We start from the raw sequence: 18,447 nt of genomic DNA, 5'->3' as shown, positions 1-18,447 counted from the left end.
CCCTCAAACAATTTTAAGTATTTTCGGTGCTAAGACCAAGTTAGAAACTACACTGAGCTATATCCCAGCCCAAAGCTGAATCTCAAAACATTTACCTCTGGGGAGGAATCCGAATTTGGGCTGTTCCCTAACTCTCTCATCACCTTTCCTACAAAAATATCTAAACAAAGTGCAAAGCCAGACCCCTTCCCAACTCACCCCTGTACATGAGGACAGGGGTTTTGTGAGAACAGCAGGTGAAATATTATATTGTCCATAGGGCCTGGAGCTGAGCTGCCTTCTGTCCTGGTACTCGGAGGGGACCTGAGTGTGATGTGATTCACCAATGGGCAGGACTCTGGACTCTGGCCTGTGCTGAAACGCAAATGTAATAAATACCGAGGGCTGAGGACCCACGTGGAGAGTCCGTGAGATCCCCAAGAGTGTGCACCTGGCTGGTCTTGATCAGTGATGGTAGTCTCCTGTGACTTCAAGAGACTTGGGACTCAGCCTCTGCTGACCAGCGATGCTGACTACGCCAGGCTCTCTAGGGGATCTCAACGCCCTGGGCAAACCTGGACTCCATACTGCGATGTCTGGGATCCATGGTGTGTCATTCAGTCCTGCCTGGGATGGGCCCACAGGTAACGGGGTCCCTCAAACTGTAAACAGCGCTAGTGGCCCCCAGGACACTGAGAAGCAGTGCCCTGGCAAGACCCTGCATGGCTGAATCTCACGTCTTTGTGCTTACACAAACAAACCCCACTGAACCAGGACATGGGTGTGCAAGGAACGCACCGCCCGCCTGAGAGTCTGGGAGTCTGGGAGGTAGAAGAGGCTGCGCTGACGGCCGTTCCTTCACGGGGTCCAGGCTTCACCAGCGGAGGCTTCCAGGATGCCTGGTCCCCCGTACCCTGCAGCAGGAACCAGGAAGGCAGAACAGTTAGGGAGAACAGCCACTCAGGTGCTGGGCACTTCTGCGGTCCTTCTGGATTCCTGAGATTCTCCCATCTTGTGGGGAGTAGGAGCCCCAGGAGGGCTCTGGGTGGAGGACGGAGGATTGCAGCGGCAGCAGCAGAGAGAGAGGAGCCTTGTGCGGACTGCGCGGGTGCAGAGGACGAACATGATGCAGTTGGCCCCTCCCTGGAAGGTGTTCCCAATGCCCTGTGGGGAACGGGGAAGAAGCATAAACACAGGGCTGGGGGGGGGGGTCTCAGAAACACAATCTCGGGGACTCAGTGGCCTGCTATGAATCCCATGACCTTTCCTGTCCCTGCCCTTAAACTGTCATGGGGCGGGCTCAGACCTGTGGCCTTAAGCAGAGATCTGGACAGGCCTGAACTGGCTACCTACTCCAGACCTGCATTTTGGCCTTCTGCTGTGACAAGGAGCCAGGATCAGTCAACTCTGCCAGGGCTTCTCTAGGTTGCTGGGAAGAAGTGGCCACTTCACGCCACACTGCTTTGGGATGGGGAGGGGACAGTGAGCCGCCCTGCTTCCTCCAGGCCCACCCTGACTAACACACTGGGACCTGAGGCGCATCTGTAGGGAAAGGATCCGGCCATGCCAACTGCAGGGCCCACGGGGACAGACAGACAGACAGACAGACGTACGTGCAGAACGACCAGCACAGGTGCCTGCACAACCGGGGAGCCACAGAGGGTCAGCACGAAGCGCACGGTGCTCCAGACCCGGAGGCAGATGAATATAAGTGGGATGAGGATCAGCTTCTTATCCGCCATGGAGGTGAGGGAGCCTCGCTGCAGCCGGCGCCCCTCGCAGATGGGCCGGTATTCCGAGAGCGCCTGGTGCTGTGTGGAGGACAGGAAGCAAAGACGTGAGCCAGATGGGCCTCTTACCACAACCAGCCATGCACGGCCATATGCCCAACAGCAGCCAGGAAAGGCGAGAGAGGGCCACTGTTGCCTTTTCCACTTGGACATTGAGGAGGCCTGGAGCCTATTAGACCAGGGGGTAGCGGGCGGGCGGAAGGGTTCTCTCCAACCTCCAACTCCCACGTCATAGGCCCTGCCTACTCCACATCTCCACAGGACTGTGTCAGAGATGCCATAAAGCCCTGCGCAGGATGAACAAGTTTTCTTAGCCCTCAGGCCCACTGCACATTCATCTCAGCTGAATGACATTTCATCCTTTCTGTCACCAGAGAGACTTGGGCATCATCTTTTAATCCTCTCTTCCCCAGCAACACCTCACCTACAGGGAAGTCCTAGGGGCCCCACCTTCAAATCAGACCTAAAATCTGGACACTGACCCCCCCCCCCAACACACACACCATGGCATGGGTTAAGCATAATCATCGTGTTTAATTGGTCTCCTTCCTTCTCACCACAGGCCATCCTCAACACATGCCATCCCCAACACACGCCATCCCCAACACACACCATCCCCAACACACACCACCCCAAACACACGCCATCCCCAACGCACGCCATCCCCAACACACGCCATCCCCAACACAGACCATCCCCAACGCACGCCATCCCCAACACACGCCATCCCCAACACAGGCCATCCCCAACACACGCCATCCCCAACACACGCCATCCCCAACACAGGCCATCCCCAACACAGGCCATTCCCAATACAGGTGCAGGTCCTCAGAAGGTTGCGGCAGGTTTGGCAAGCCCACTCTACTCAAAGCTCTTGGTGGCTCTACTTCAACCCTTCCTTACGATATCCTGTCAGGGCAAGCGAGCCCTGGCTCAGTTCTGAACTCAGCCCCATTCTTTCCCTTGCTCACTCTCCCAGCCACACCACTCTCCTCCAACCCCAGGTCTTAGCTGGTCCTTGTATCTGGGAAAGCATCCCTAATTATGTGCAGTTCCCTCACCTTCAAGTCTTTACTCAGAGTCACATTCAGAATGACACTCACAACCAGCCATTTTGTAAATAGCCCTGAGCCCATCCTAGCCATTGACTGCTGTCTGGTTTCCACGGTTCTTCCCAACCTCCATCCTCTGACATCATACCTCCATTCTCTGACGTCATACCTCCACCCTCTGACATCATACCTCCACCCTCTGATGTCATACCTCCACCCTCTGACATCATATCTCCATCTTCTGATGTCATACCTCCACCCTTTGATGTCATACCTCCATCCTCTGATGTCATCCTGCCTGTTTCTCAGCTTATTGCTACCATCACCCACCCCCCCTCCACAATGCAAGATCCCTAGCATGCAGGCTTGCCCACAGAAGGGGCAGGGGAAGGGATGGAGGCAGCCATGGCTCTGACATTCCTGTGGAATGGTTGTCATGACAGAAGGATGCTCAGTTTCATATCACAATCAAATCTGTAAAATGAATTGAAGTGTGGCCAATGTGAGGTGTCAGTTTGAGCCTGGCCCTGCGTCTAGGGCACTGAGGCCCTGTAAGGGAATAACCACCCACCTAGCATCCCTGAGTGCCAAGCTTCAACAGCTCACCTGATTAAGGGACCCACCTGCTCCTCCCCTATGGCTCTGCGGCCCAGGGAGCTGAATGTCTGCCTCACACAGCTGGGCCAGGGCAGGGCAGGGCAGAGAGTTTGGCAACTTGGAGAACCTGGACCAGCTGGGCTGCTCTTCAGAGCCAAGCTTGCCTCCCGTTTATTTTCGGCTCTCCTCTCGCATCTCCGGGAAGGAAATGATCTGTGTTCTCACTTCCCTCCCCACTTTAAGTTGCAATAACTGTCACATGCAGGGGCCAGCCTGGCCAGCCTGGAGGCCCCTACTCTGCTCCAGAAAGGACAAGAGGCACACAGGAGAGGGTGGAGCCTGGTAGAGCTGGGGGCGGGGCTCCATTCTTCAGGCGCAGCCCCCACCTTCTCTGGTCAGTAGGAAGTAAGAAGGGCATCAGAAGGGCTTGGCCACTTGTCTGTGTGGGACCGACTGCTGGCTCTGCCCTTCAGCCAGGACTCCAGTGCAGCCATCAAGGGCACAGGGCAGGTGAAGATCAGCTAAACAGAGAACTAGGGTCTCAGAAGACACAGATTGTAAGTGTTGGGCAGGGACGTGGTGTCCCAAGAGCACAGATGCCTGCAAGGAACATCTTACTGAGAAATAGCTGCCCAGTGCCTGCCTTGATAGCACAAGCCCATAATCCCAGCACTGGAGAGGCGGAGGCAGGTGAATTTCTTTTGTTTGTTTGTTTTTGTTTTTGTTTTATTTTTGAGACAGGGTTTCTCTATGTAGCCCTGGCTGTCCTAGACTCACTTTGTAGACCAGGCTGGTCTCATACTCACAGCGATCTGCCTGCCTCTGCCTCCCGAGTGCTGGGATCAAAGGTGTGCGCCACCATGCCCAGCGAGGCAGGTAGATTTCTGTGAGTATAAGGCCAGACAAGGCTACACAGTGAAACTTTGTCAAAGAAGAAAGAAAGAGAAAGGAGGAAGAAAGAAAGAAAGAAAGAAAGAAAGAAAGAAAGAAAGAAAGCAAGCAAGCAAGCTGCTGGGTTGTGGGTATGGCTCAGTGATCGAGTGTTTAATTGAGCAGAGGCCCTGGGTTCACTCTCTAGCACTGAAAAACAAAACAGTCCTGAAGGAGAGATAAACCTGTTTTTTATGATCCCAAGTTCTGGATCAGAATGGTCTCGTGAGAGAACAGGTGAGGCTAATCCACTAGAAGAGCAACCACCTCGTGCAGGAGCTTGATTGTTGCCAGCTGAAAAGATCCCGTGAACAGACTCCGGGAGGAGATATATAAATGAGCCCAAAACTGGAGGTGGGGCCTTTGGAGACTTGGGATAGTTTTGACTGTTCATCACTGCACTTTGAGACGCTCCTAGAGAGAACCGCTTGAGGGAAGGCTTCAGGGCTCCAGCTCCTGCTGAGGTTCCGGGTTCTGGTTACTCCAGGTTCCAGCAGAAGAAATCCTGCTGATTACACCAGGAGAATCGCTCCTCGGAACTGATATCCTTACAGTTTTGTTATTGTGTTCTTTAATTCTCTCTTCCTATTGTTTTGGTTTGTCAGGTTATAAGTGACATATGCTCGGTTACTAAGTTGTAATAACATATATTGGTTAAAAAAACGAGACTACACAGTCCAGTAAGACACAACCCCCTAGAGTCTCTGCCTTGAGAACTCAGGAGGTAAATTATACACCAGGCGTGCTTATAATCTCACTACTGGGGAGGCAGAGGCTGGGCAATCAGAAGGACAAGCTGTCCACGGATGCATAGTCCAGTGCCAGCCTGAGCACATCAGAGCCTGCCTCTGGCTAAGGAACACAGTGCATTTGGCAGTGCACTCACCTAGTGTGTATGAAGCCCAGGGTTTGAGCCCCAAAACTACTGAAACTGGCATGCTGGTGCGTACCTGTAATCATAGCACTTGGGAGGTGGAAGTGGGAGGGTTGGAAATTTAAGGTCTTTTTGTTTTGTTTTTTTGTTTGTATTTTTTGAGACAGGGTCTCCCTATGTAGCCTTGGCTGTCCTGAACTCGCTTTGTAGACCAGGCTGCCCTCGAACTCACAGCGATCCACCTGCCTCTGCCTCCTGAGTGCTGGGATTAAAGTCATCCTTGACTGTATAGTGAGTTCCAGGCCAGCCTGGACTACATATTACCCCATCTCAACAAAACAAAACAAGACCCTGTCTCAAAACAAAAAACTAAATACATGGGGAGAAATGGGGTTCTCAGCGGCTGGAGTTGTCAACTGATGAGTTGATCATTTTATATGGTTCCACCTCTCTGAAGAGCAGCCCCCCTTTTTGGACAGCTTTACTGATGTATGATCTGCTCAATTCTGACCTCCGAGTCTAACTAGGTGAATTATCTATGGCCATTTCTTCCTTGGCAGCTTCCTTGACTTTGATCTAAACTCCTTAGTGTAATATCAGAGATTGCCACAAGGGGGCAGTGCAGGACCGCGCAGAGAATGCAGCTCTACAGTCCAGCTACATTACCCCGTGAGCCGGCTCAGCCTCTTAGTCTCAGATACTGACTAGACCTGACTTAGCCAACAAGTCTGTCCAGATCCTCCGTCATAGCACTTGTCCCAGGCACACAGTCCCTATGGTCTAGCACGAGTTTGGTCACTCCCCTAAGGGCCAGCACAGTGACACCTACCGCCCTGTTGATGTGCTTCCTGACCAGAAGGTACAGCAGAGGTAGTAAGACATAAGCCAGCATCTCCCACAGCTTCCCGGTCAGTAGCATCCACAGGACACGGTCCTCGGCTTCCAGGTTGATCCAGCACCAGCCCACGGACACATCCGAGGCATCGTAGCCTATCTTCTTTAGAGAGACCGCGGCCACTGTGATGGCCAGTGGGACACCCCAGCTGAAGGATAATGAGAAAAGAGAGGTGCCGAGGTTAGCCCATGACACCCTAAAGGAGAGGTGCCGAGGTTAGCCCATGACACCCTGAAGGCTCGGCATGGGCAAAAATGGCGTGGCTCCTCTCCAGACCAGCATCAGTGTTCCTGAAAAACAAGGAAGGGCAGGAAGAAGCTGAGGGAGCCTGTTGCAGTTTAGAATTCCAGGACTTTGGGGCTGGGAATGTGGTTTGGTCAGGAGGGCGATGGGCCGGTAAGGCTGGAGCTGTGGGTTCGTCTCTAGCACCATAGAAACTGGGAGTGGTGGTATTAATTTGCCCATTGCCTCACCACTTGAAAGATGTTGGCAGATACACCACTGTGAGTCCTAGCCCAACCTGGACTACACAATGAGATGCTAGCCTGGGCTACAACCTCTCAAATGGCGCAGCTCAGTGGTCAAGATCTCTGGCTGCCCCTCTAGGAGACCCGGGTTCGATTCTAAGCACTGCATGGTAACTCACGACCATCTGGGGCCAAGGGAATTCACCTCCCCATATCCATAGCCTGTGATCTCCCATCCAGACCCTGGATTCTCCCAACCCCAGGCTCGCCCAGGTTGCCAGGGGACTAGCTGCTGGTGTCAGGGTTTAAGCCAAGACACAAATGCTAGTGTTTACAGACTGGTGACTCTAGTTTCAGGGGATCCAGTGCCCTCTTCTGGCACACACACACAGTGAGTTGACACACGTGCAGGCAAAATACTCATAACTGAAAAATAAAATAATTAAAATAAATAAAAATGCAGTGCTTCTCAGAAAAGGACATTGGCCAGAAAGATCTTGCTCCTACATGCCCAGAACCCCTCCCTGCACCCAGAGGGGTATGGGCACTAGCCTGCAGACATCAGATTCAGTCAGCCCCCTGGCAACTTGGGAGAGCTCGAGGTTGTCGGAGTTGGGAGAAACCAGGGTCTAGCATCACAGGCTATTGAGTAAATGCCCTTGGCCTTGAGCCTTTCTTATGTGGAGGAAGTGTAGCCTCGCCAGGGCCCAAGTGACCCCCTAGAACACCTGGCCAGGTGTCACACCGCTGAGGCCGCTGTCCCTTTGGAGACCGACCCCAGAGCAACGCACCTGGAATTAAGCCCAAGTCCCAAGACTTGCCTGCCCAGTCTTCTTCCAAAATAGCTTATCAGAGGGACCTGGTATGGAGGTGACACATGGATTGAGTTCTGACTCTGATGCAATGGGTTGGCCCAAATTATTACCCTGCTGCCACTTAGGCCAGCGTTCTCACAGGGTGCGGATAATGACAGCACCATCTGAGGAAAGCCAGATGAGCATTCATCAGCTCAGACAAGCCCAGGCAGCCAACAATGGGCCGGCCATGGAGACTGTGGTTAGAGCCGAGGCATGGCAGTGCATGCCTGTAGTGCCAGCGCTTGGAAGGCAGGCACCCTGGAGGCCAACCTGGGCTCTGTGGTGAGGCATCCTCTCGCTGTAAAGCTACAACGCTCATCAGAAGAATGCAGAAGAATGTGTGTAGTGCGCGCACATGTGTACGTACACGCATCATACACGCCACTGATAGAAGGATGTGAAACACAGGTCTAGCTAAAAATTCCTTGGGGCAGGGTACAGAAGCAACATCTAGCCCTTTCTCCCAAGGTCCCAAACTGAGACACGATTCTGCCCAAGTTCACTATGGAGAACCAGTTAATTTATTGGGCTTCCTCACAGACCAGAGGTAGGGGGTTCCTTCCCTAAAAGGCTGCACCTATAAAGCCCTTCCTGTAGCCGGCAGGAGTGAGGACTTGCCCATGGTCACCTAGGTGGAGCCCCCAGTCTTTCTGGGCCTATATATTCTAGCTCCTCCCCCAAGACCATGTGCATCATGTAAGGCAGAGGTACATACGACAGGTGGCAGGAAGTGGCTGGACACTCAGATGAGGGTCTTGTGAACTCTCTACCTCCTCATGAGGAAACACCAACAAGAATGTATGAGTGGGATAACCCTCTGCAAACAGGCTCGGAGGGCAGCCGCACATCAGCTTTAAGTGACAAGTAAAATAGGTGGAAGGTCAGACTGAGTCCCCACAAGCTGTCGTCTGACCTCCACAGGTGTACAGCGGCACATCTGCACCCTCCTCTCACAAACAAATAAACGTAATCTTAAAAGTACACCTGCACACTTACATTTCTGTGTCTAGTACCCCCTATGGCCAACCCCCCACACAGCCAACGGACTCTCCAGGGATGTTGTTGCTGAGCCTCGCTCTTCCGGGCCGGCTATGATCAGAAACTGAGAGTGATCTCAGCACACACACAGGCCTCAGAATGCTCATTTTCTATGACATTTAAGAAGAAAGTGAAAGGCAGGCCTGTAACCCCCAGCACTACGGAGGCTGAAGCAGGGGGGTTGCCAAGAGTCTAAAGCCAGCCTGGGCAGCTGTAGGCCACTGTGTAGGTGCTAGGAACCAAACCCAGGTCCTCTGCAAGAACAGCAAGGCTCTTAACCGTGGAGCCGTCTCTCCACCTGCCTCTGCCCCATCAGTCTCTTTATTTCTGAACTTATTGCCATCACTTAAAGTCTTTGAGACAGGGTTTCATGTATCAGTCGAGGTCTCTCCTCTCCAAACCTCTGATCCTAAAGCAAGAGGCGTCAAAGCCTAGGGTCTATCTAGCTGGACGAAGCCGAGCACTACCACACCCCAGCAGAGCTCCTAGGCACCAACAGCACCCCCCAGCCCCATGGTGCCTGGGCCCCTCTGGCTTGTGTTTACACAGAACCCAAGGTCAGCTGCCCCGCGACTGAGGCAGCTACTGAGCTCATCTGTCTCCCGAGGCCCTAATCCTCAGAACCTGAGACTGTGACTGCATGCAGAGACAGGGTCCTTCAGGAGTTAACTAAATTCAGATGAGGCAGGCGATGGCCAGAGTGGCCCACATCCAAAAGCATGGTGTCTTGTAGGAACACATTTGACCCCAACAAGCACAAAGGGGCAACCTTGTGAGGATCCAGGGAGGTAACGCCATCTCTGAGTCAAGGAGAGAGGACCCAAGAGAAACCTCCTTATACCTACACCTTGAACTTCCGTTCAAGCTGCCCAGGCTGCTGTGACACACCACACAGAACAAAGGCAGGAGTTCACTACCCCAGCCCCTGGGGAGCCCGAACCCAGAGTCAATGGGGCGAACTAGAAGATCCCAGAGAAGAGGAAACTGATAACAGCGGCACTTGGCTTTCTCCAGTTAAGCCCTGCTGGGAACTCTCTATTGCTCTAGCTTTAAATTTCCAGGAAAGTGAAAACACCCTCATACTAGGAATTCATAGGATGCCCGCCGGCAGGCAGAAGCCCTCAGAACGCCAACGCCCTGGGTGCCTACTGGACCCAACCACCTGGAGCACCCCAGCTCTGCCCACCGGGGGAAGTTCTATTGTAGACTGGGACACTGTGCTGTAAGGACGTCCCTCTGTGCCCTTCACGGAGTTCAGGGGAAAGCTGCCCATCACTTTCCAATGAAGCCGCAGCCCGCCCCACGAAGGGCACAGGTTTTAAGTGGGCTTCAGGCATCATTGTGTGCCATCAGCTCTTCCCACAACCAGGATCCCTGTGTTTCTCGGTGCCCCCTGCTCTTTGGAGGTTGCCAACTGCTGGGTAGAAAACAAAGGGAGGGTGGGATTCTTCCTTCACCCCCTCTACGCGCCAAATGGCAAATTCTGGTTGAAGGGCTCAGTGGTTATGGAAAACCTTCAATGCTAACAGAATTATGAGTGCGGGGCGGGGAGGGGGGAGGGAGGAATTGAGGGAACTGTCAGGCTACAATGGGCTACTTTAGAAAAGCTCTGGGGAGGAGCCAGAGGGAAGCCCATCTGAACAGAGCCGGGCTGCAAAGAGGCAGCTTCCCCAGGACAATGGCCCCCCATTGTCCCCTCAAGGGGCAGAGCTAGGACGTGGGAGAGGTTCAGGGGGTCAGTCTCTAGGAAGGTCACCATGAGGTCAGTGGGTGGCCTCAGCTGTGGGCAGGGGGAGGGCTGTGTCCTGTGCAATACCTGACACACCTGGTGACACTCTATAGTCCCCAGCAGGCACACACACAGGTCCTGGCCACACTGGTGTGGAGAAACACTGACTGACTCAACCCCTGGAAGGGTCAAGGGTAGCCTCTGGGGCTGCCCCTGGGGCCCTTGGCCTGGTTTTCCCACTGCTAAGATTTTACCATATTACTTTGGGAAGAAACACTGGGTAGAACAAATAAAAAACAGCTCCAGTTCGGGGGTGTGGGGGGGTACTGCTGTCCTGGAGAAATGGTCAAGAGGCTGCCTGTTCCATGTTAGAGGGAGCACAGGCGCCTTACTTCCCCTAGGCAGCTAAATCCAGCATGCAGCACCCAAGGATGAGGAGGAGCCACAGGGTTAGCGTCCTCAGTGACATCCTTTCTTGTACTTTTGCTCCCCTCTGAGAACAGAGACCTCCCCACTCTAAAGTCCAAAAAGTAAGGAATTTCCTTGGTTCTATGGATTGCCACTGGGTCTCCTATCTCAGCCCCTCCCCCACCCCACCCCCATACACAGACTGTGAACGGCTGGTGGTACTAAAGGATGCTTTGCCTCATCCACCTCAGCATCTCTGCACCAAACCTGGAAAGAATCTTCTTTGTTTAAAGTACTTAGGGACGAGCAGGGCATGGTGGCGCATGACTTAAACCCTAACACTTCATAGGCAAGAGACAGGCAGGTCTCTCTGAGTTCAAGGCCAGCTTGGTCTACTTAGTGAGTTCCAGGCCAGCTAATAATACATAGTGAGACATGTCTCACCAAAAAAAAAAAAAAAAAAAAGGAAGAAAATGTAGCGATCAAACCTCCTTTTGTGGCGCCTACTCCTCCCCATGAGCGCTGGTGACAGCTCTCACCGCCCCCAGTCTGTAGACCCCTACAGCAGCAACTGGCCAAGCAATGGAGCCTGAGGCAAAGGAAAGAAACCTCACCTTAATTCACAGCCAGTCTACTAGGCTACACAGTGAGTGAGTTCTTGGCCAGCCTGGGCTACACAGTAAGTGAGTTCTTGGCCAGCCTGGGCTACACAGTAAGTGAGTTTGGCCAGCCTGGGCTACACAGTAAGTGAGTTCTTGGCCAGCCTGGGCTACACAGTAAGCGAGTTCTTGGCCAGCCTGGGCTACACAGTAAGTGAGTTCTTGGCCAGCCTGGGCTACACAGTAAGTGAGTTCTTGGCCAGCCTGGGCTACAGCATGAGCCCTTGTCTAAAACAAAAGCCAAGCTGAGCATGGAGGACCACTCCTGTGATCCTTGCGCTTGGGAAGCAGGGCAGGAAGGTCAAGAATCTGACAGCACATGGCAAGCCAGAGGCCAGGCTGAGCTGACAGGCTGTCTCAGAAACCACAAGCAAAACAAACTATCTCCTTCCCCTCCCCCTCCCCATTCCCACCCCCCCCCCCCCCAGCACATCTGAGAGAGGACACTAGGACACAGCAGGAAGAACCCGCCCCCTCAAATCCAGCTCTGCCCATGAGTTCATGGCAATCCCCTTGCTTCAGCCTCCTCAGTGCTGTGTACGCCTGGGTAGACCCCACCTTCGTTTCCCTTTTCACTATTTTGGGACTTCCCACTCTCCACACAGCAGAGTTTTTAATGGTCAACTTGGGGCCCAAGACTCTTTCTTCTTCATAACCAAAGGGAGGGAGCAGAAGAGGTCCAGAGGTAAGTGAGAGAGAGAAGGCAGGACAGCTGGATAGCTGTTCGCTCTCACCCCAGAGCTCAGACTGCTGGAGGAGCAGGCCCCTTACAACCCTGATCCTTGGAGATAACACCCCACATCCTACCACCCACCATCCACAGGACTCTAGAACTGTTCTGGCAGAACAGGGGTAGGGGTGGGGTGGCTCGCTGGTGCCTGCAACTCTGGGGCCCTTGCCAAGGGGAGGGTGGGGACAACCTCAAGGTTATCTTAGTTGCCATAAAGGAATCATGGGAAAGGACCCATGCCGGCAACTCCAGCCCCTGACTCAGGTGGGCACTGCAAATAAATGACCACAGAGGCACAGACACATGGGTGAGGACGCATGGGTGAGGAGGCAGGGCTGAAGAGATGGCCCCACTAAGAGCACTGGCTGCTCTAACAGAGGTTTGGGGCTCAAGACCCAGCCCTCAGCCATCTGTAACTCCAGTCCCAGGGGACCCAACACCTCTGGCCTCCTGGGTACACATGAGGTACAGACATACATGCATGCAAAACACCCATACAGGCAGAAAAGAGAGAGAGACAGAGCAATAACTACACCATGCCTGGCAGATGTCACTTTGCCACGTCAACTCCAAAGCACTTCTGAAACCTGCCAAAGTGCAGAACTGGAAACCTCTGTGAGGAAGCGCCAAGACAAAACCAAAACCGTGGGGCGGTCTACAGACTACCTCGCCGTATTCTTCACGAGGCCACTGCCACTGCCCTTTGCCATGGTGCAGGTCTGCAACACCAGCACACAGGAGCTGCCACAAAGGGTTTTGAGTCTGAGGCTAGCCTGGGCCACATACCGAATTGCAGGCCAGCCTAGACTACAGACTAAAGCCCTATCTGAACAAAATAGACCTAGGAGCTGGGGACAGAGCTTAGTTGGCGGAGTGCTTGCCTAGGTGTGTTCCTGATCCTCCGCAGTGCACAGAGCCGGTCAGTGGCGCACACAGCTGTAATCACAGCACTTGGGAAGTGGAAGGAGGAGACTCAGACTCAGAAACAAAAACAAAAGTAAATGAACGAAATAGTCTATGTTGGGCTAGCAAGGCGGTTCAGGGGTAAAGGTGCTTGCTGCCCGGACCTGGCGATTCAGTCTCTTGAAGGAGACTGGTGGAAAGAGAGAACTGACTTCACAAAGCTGTCTGCTGACTCTACCCACAGGCGCCATGACATGTGTGCCCCCAAGCAATCATAACAAGTGAAAATAAAATGTAAGGTCAGTGTTATAAACTAAGACTGATGGGGAAATGGAAGAATTGCAGAGGAATAAAAGACATGAAAAATAGGTCAACACGTAATCCAAATTTTTCCTCAGAGACACTCTGAGAGTCCTCAGAGAGACCTAGGCTCAAGAAAGCCCACCAATCAGGGGACGGTGTCATCGGAGGCAATCCCACTTGTAGTTAGATATAGGTGTGTGCACCTCTGTGGGGGAACCACACACATAAGCATTTAGAGGTGAGGAGGCATTGTGTGTGTTCCAGAAAAATGACAGAAGAAGACACAGGGCTAACATTTGGGAAATTTGCAAAGGTAAAAGTAAGTTTTGTTCATGTTAGTGTTATTCCAGCCAAGGAGGAATCATAAGGGGCACGGACGGTGGCTGGCGTAGATCAGAATTAGTGTCTACCCCTGAGCCTTCCATTTCTTAGCTCTGTGGTCTTGGGCCATCTGTCTTCTGTGAGTGGTGACTACCCCGTACATCTGGTTGGACCACTGGTGATCAGTGAGCTAATAAATGGAGCAGCAAATCTGTAAAAACTTCAGGAGCCGGATGATGGCGTCTTACCTATCCCCTCCAATCAGATAGAAAGGTCACTGGGAATGGGACCATGTTGAGAATTAAGAGGAAGGCTCTGGGGCCAGTGGTTGCTTTCCTGGGACTGTGTGTGTGTGTGTGTGTGTGTGTGTGTGTGTGTGTGTGTGTGTGCGTGCACATGTGCAAGTGTGTGCATGCGTGTGTGCAGGAGTCTCTGGAATTCTGTGTTTCATGCCTGTAGTTTGTTTTAGACATGAGATTTCTCATGGCGGGGGATGTAGCTCTACCTCTAATCCCCAGCACTTCCAGAAAACAAGCAAAAAAATATTTCCTTTGTGTGTCACCTTCTATTATAACATTTAAAAACATGATTCAGAGCACTGGCCACTGGCATTTAATAGATGTATGACATTCTGGATGGGAAGGAGAGATCTGTTGTTGTTGTTTTGGGGTTTGGGTTTTTTTGAGATAGGGTTTCTCTGTGTAGCCTTGGCTGTCCTGGACGCGCTTTGTAGACCAGGCTGGCCTCGAACTCACAGCCATCTGCCCACCTCTGCCTCTCGACTGCTGCTGGGGTTACAAGCGTGCACCACTGCGCCCAGGCAAGAGAAATCTTTTATCTTATCGTTCCCCTCTTGTTGGACATTAAAGCTCTGGTTCTCGCTATGGCAACGGCTCCTCGGCAAGTCCTGAGGATGCACAGCTTTGTGTGAACTCTGTGTTATCGTCACAGAGGAGGCTCTGGTCAATGGATTACTGGGTGGAGAGGTGCAAACCAATGCTTCCTACAGGGATTACGCCAGGTTACAAAACCGATAAAGCAAGGCATCTCAGCTTCAGCAACGCTTGCGTGTTGGCATTCTCATGAGTGTTCTTTTGGTTTAGGTTGGGTTGGGTTTTTGTTGTTGTTTTTTGTTTTGTTTTGTTTTGTTTTGTTTTGAGACAGGGTCTCTCTGTGTAGCCTTGGCTGTCCTGGACTCACTTTGTAGACCAGGCTGGCCTTGAACTCACAGCGATCCACCTGCCTCTGCCTCCCGAGTGCTGGGATTAAAGGCATGTGCCACCTAGCTATTCTAATATAATGAGAAAATGGTGCTTCACTATTCTCTCAATTTTTAGTAACTTTTGGGGAGGAGACAAGGTCCCACGTAGCCCATAAGGCTGGCCTCAAAGTTCCTATGAAGCTGATGCTGATTTTGAACTCCTGATTCTCCTGCCTCTACCTCCCCTGGGATTGCAGGGATGTGCCATTAACTCCAACTGTTCCTAAGAATTCTCCACAGAGATATCCACCACGTGTGCTGTTGATGTTTTGTTTTGGTCTTTGGTTTCTCTGTGTAGCCCTGGCTGCCCTGGAACTCACTCTGCAGACCAGGCTGGCCTTGAACTCACAGAGAGCTGCCTGCCTCTGCCTCGGTGCTGTTGATGTTTTAAAGCCCCTTCCAAGGCTGTAAAGTTTGAAGAAGCTTGACTTTCAGTAGTCTGAAAAGGGGATACTCAATGGGCACATGCCTTTAATCTCAGCACCCAAGGGAGGCAGAGGCAGGACATCAGGCCAGCCAGGGCTGCATAGGGAGACCTTGTCTAATGAATAAATAAACGTACAAACACATAGTTGGTAATCAGGTAGGCCGTGTGCAGGGATGAGACTTCTTGCACAAACAGACCCTTCAGCAACAATAACCTAATATTCCAAGGCTATACAGTGGAGAGCCCTTAGCAACCAGCGTGGGAGGATGTGGGTCATAATGAACCTGTTGGGCAGGTTTTAACAAGTCTCTTGAACACAGCCTTACCTAAGAAGACTTCTCCAAGCATGACAGAGAGCCTTCCAAAGCATCTCTGATGAGGACCAAGCAGAGCCCTCCCAACTCAGGCAGGCTAGGGAATTCATCTTGTGTAGGGGCTGGGCTACACAGAAGGTTCTGTTTCCTCGCTTAAATATACCCTACTCATCGTTTTTAAAGGAATACAGCAGAGGAGAAGTTCTTGAAAAGAAAGGTCCAGCCTTGGGCTCCTTTTCAAATGTCAGTGACCACCGAGATCACACTCCAACCCTGTCAAGGAAGAAGACTTCTGGTCTCTGACAGGGCTGGTGTCTGATGCAGGTTAGAGGGGAGAGAAACCAAAGTCCCCTTTTCAGTAGGTCCCTGCGCTGCGAGTGACATGGCACAAAAACTGCCTGACCAGCTGACAAGTGGGTTCTTCGCGACCAGCTGCTCTCCTTCCAACAGCTACAACAACAGAGGTCAAGTGACTCTTCCCAGCTTGTTGCCCCGGCGTGTGACACCCAGGTGACCTGTCTCTCCCAAACTGCTGACTATCCTCTCAGCCCTTGGAAAGCACTCAAGTCTTTAATAGGAAGGATCTATAATCAGGGCAGCCTCTGGTGCCTTGAGCTGAAGCAAGGAGACAGGAAGCAGCCTTAGGACTCCTGCTTTGGGCTCTGCACAGGACACTGAGAATTTCAGACTCTGGAATGACCCGAGTGGGGCTGGCCTCTGGGTACAGCTTTCTTGCTGACAAGCTTGAAAGCAAGAGCAGGCTGTCACAGGGTAGGACCTGGGTTTCCCCACTCTCTGAGACTCCAAGTGGCCGAGAGCCCTGCTCCTGACCAGCCCTTTGTCACGGACCTCAGTTTTAAAGTTCCTGGATTCTAGACAGTGGACACCACCTAGAAGGGGCTGGAGAGATGGCTTGGTGGTTAAGAGTACTTGTTGCTCTTGTAGAGGACCTGGGTTCAACTCCCAGCCTCCACACGATGGTTCACAACCATCTATAACTCCAGTTCCTGGGGGATCTGATGCCCTCCCTGACCTTTGAGGGCACCAAGTACACATACACGTGACACACATACAAAACACGCAGTCAAACTCACACATAAAATAAAATGAATAAATCTTCTAACTTAGAAGAAAAACACACGTGACGGGGGCCCTGAGGTCTACAAACGGCACAGAAAGCTTAAAAAGCATACTCTCGTGTGTTTTACAGTTGAGACACTGCGGTCTGAGAGTGGCTGGACGTACCACACCCACTATGGTATAGAACTGTAAGCAGTGGGCTCTTCAGCCGGGGCAGATACCCAACTTATCTCCTGCAGCCTGGAGCGTCCCTCCATGGGCAGCAGAGACTGTCAGATCACAGTGAAGCAGGAGGCAAAAGGCACAGGGTGTCATCCCCAGCTCCTTCCTAAGTGGCAGGGCTCTCTCCTGTGGGCAGGTTCTGCACCGACCCCGACCCTGCTGGAAGGTTCTGGCTGGGTTAGACAACAGAGATGCTCTGATAGGGTTGACTCCAATATCGTCACCCTTCCATGGTTCAGAGGTGCTTGGGGGAGGGGGGCATGGCTGCTAGTAGGACACAGCACCTAGATTGGGGACGCAAGAGTGCCACAGTGCAGCAGGCAAGGCCAGGGACCCATAAGCCTGGGTTTGGGACCTGGAGGTAAAGCAGTTTCCTACTCACCTAATGAGGTGAAAAGCCCAGACTAGATGGTCCGTGTAGGGCCCCCGCGCAGCTCGGACGATGCTGAGGTACAGGTAGAAGGCGATGGCTACCGTCCAGAAAAAGGAGCTGGTGTTGGCGAAAGTAGAGAGCGCGCCCTGAAGCACGCAATCCCACGAAGTACCTGCAAAGTCCTGAAGCACTCCGTAGAAGTACGAGGCAGCCGAGAGCAGGTCCGCGAGCGACAGAAAGAGTAGCAGGCGCCGCGCCCGGCTACGCAGGTCAGGCCAAAGGGCATGTGTAGCCACCAGGAGGCCCGAGCCCAGAGCTGACAGCGCGCACGACAACAGCACCACGGCGCGCTCCCACGGCAGCAGCTCGGTGGGAGGCGCGGGTGAGGGCATGGCTGGTTGGAGACCAAGGGCAGACGGCCAGGATGCTCAAGTCCAAGAGCGTCCAGAGGTCGAGGCCAAGCCGAGCCCGCGGTTGCCCCGGTCTGGGCATCTGGGCGCCTGGGGCTCGCGTCCCCGCGGGTACCGCCTGCGTCCCAGCCCCGCCCAGTCTATCGACTAGGCAGCGGCCTTTACCGCCCTGCCCCTGAGCTCCCTAATTCCACCTAGCGCCTTTCAGGTCGGTCGGGTGAGCTCCCTAATACCCGCCCCTGAGCTCACCACAGCCCGCCCCAGAGCTCTCCACCATCCGCCCCTGAGCTCACCACGGCCCGCCCCTGAGCGGTCCCTGCCCCCGCCCTCTCCACGCTCAGTATTTGACTCTGGTGCCCCGCCTCGGCGGTCTCTCACTCCGCCCCGGTAGCCTCACCACCCAGTCCTGTTGGCCGCCCCTGCGTCCTCCTTAACCAGCATCCAGCCCAAGCACCCTGTCCCTAAATTCACCGTTTCTCACGCCCCTCCCCCGAGCACGCCACGCCCCGTCTCTGTACCCCTGCGCGCTCTCCTCCCACTCCGCCCTTGCACCCCGCCATCGTGCATTAACAAGTCGGGGTCTGGAGCTCCAACGCTCCGCCCCTGAGTTCTTCCCGTCCAGTCCTGTAGCTCCAGGGCCCCGCCCAGTCCCTTCCAAGCTCCTCCCACAGCCCCCTACTAGCGCAGTGCTCCGCCTCTGATGCGCATTCAGCACCAAGCTCACGTGCTTCTCTACGCCACTGAGCCTACACACTTCCCTCCTACCCGGTAGCTCCCAATCCTGCCCTAGCCATTGCTTTCCACCTCCCAGAGCTACTCTAGGGGGTT

At 53.3% G+C, this 18,447-nt stretch overlaps 1 protein-coding gene across 1 annotated transcript; it reads right to left on the bottom strand.

The window, feature by feature from the left end:
• Window positions 1-788: 788 nt before the first annotated feature.
• On the bottom strand, window positions 789-18,143 carry GPR157 (G protein-coupled receptor 157). The gene is made up of 4 exons (XM_084786752.1): window positions 17,219-18,143; window positions 6,052-6,265; window positions 1,593-1,790; window positions 789-1,143 (listed from the first exon to the last, which is right to left on the bottom strand). The coding sequence occupies exons 1-4, from the start codon at window positions 17,599-17,601 to the stop codon at window positions 940-942; spliced, it is 999 nt and encodes a 332-aa protein (XP_084642878.1). The 5' UTR covers window positions 17,602-18,143; the 3' UTR covers window positions 789-939.
• Between the last annotated feature and the right edge of the window lie 304 nt (window positions 18,144-18,447).

Source organism: Acomys minous (assembly GCF_964271855.1).
Source record: "Acomys minous genome assembly, chromosome: 6".
In the NCBI taxonomy this organism is placed as follows: Eukaryota; Metazoa; Chordata; class Mammalia; order Rodentia; family Muridae; genus Acomys; species Acomys minous.
Note: the sequence above shows the minus strand (reverse complement) of the source record. Positions and strands in the feature narration are given on the sequence as shown.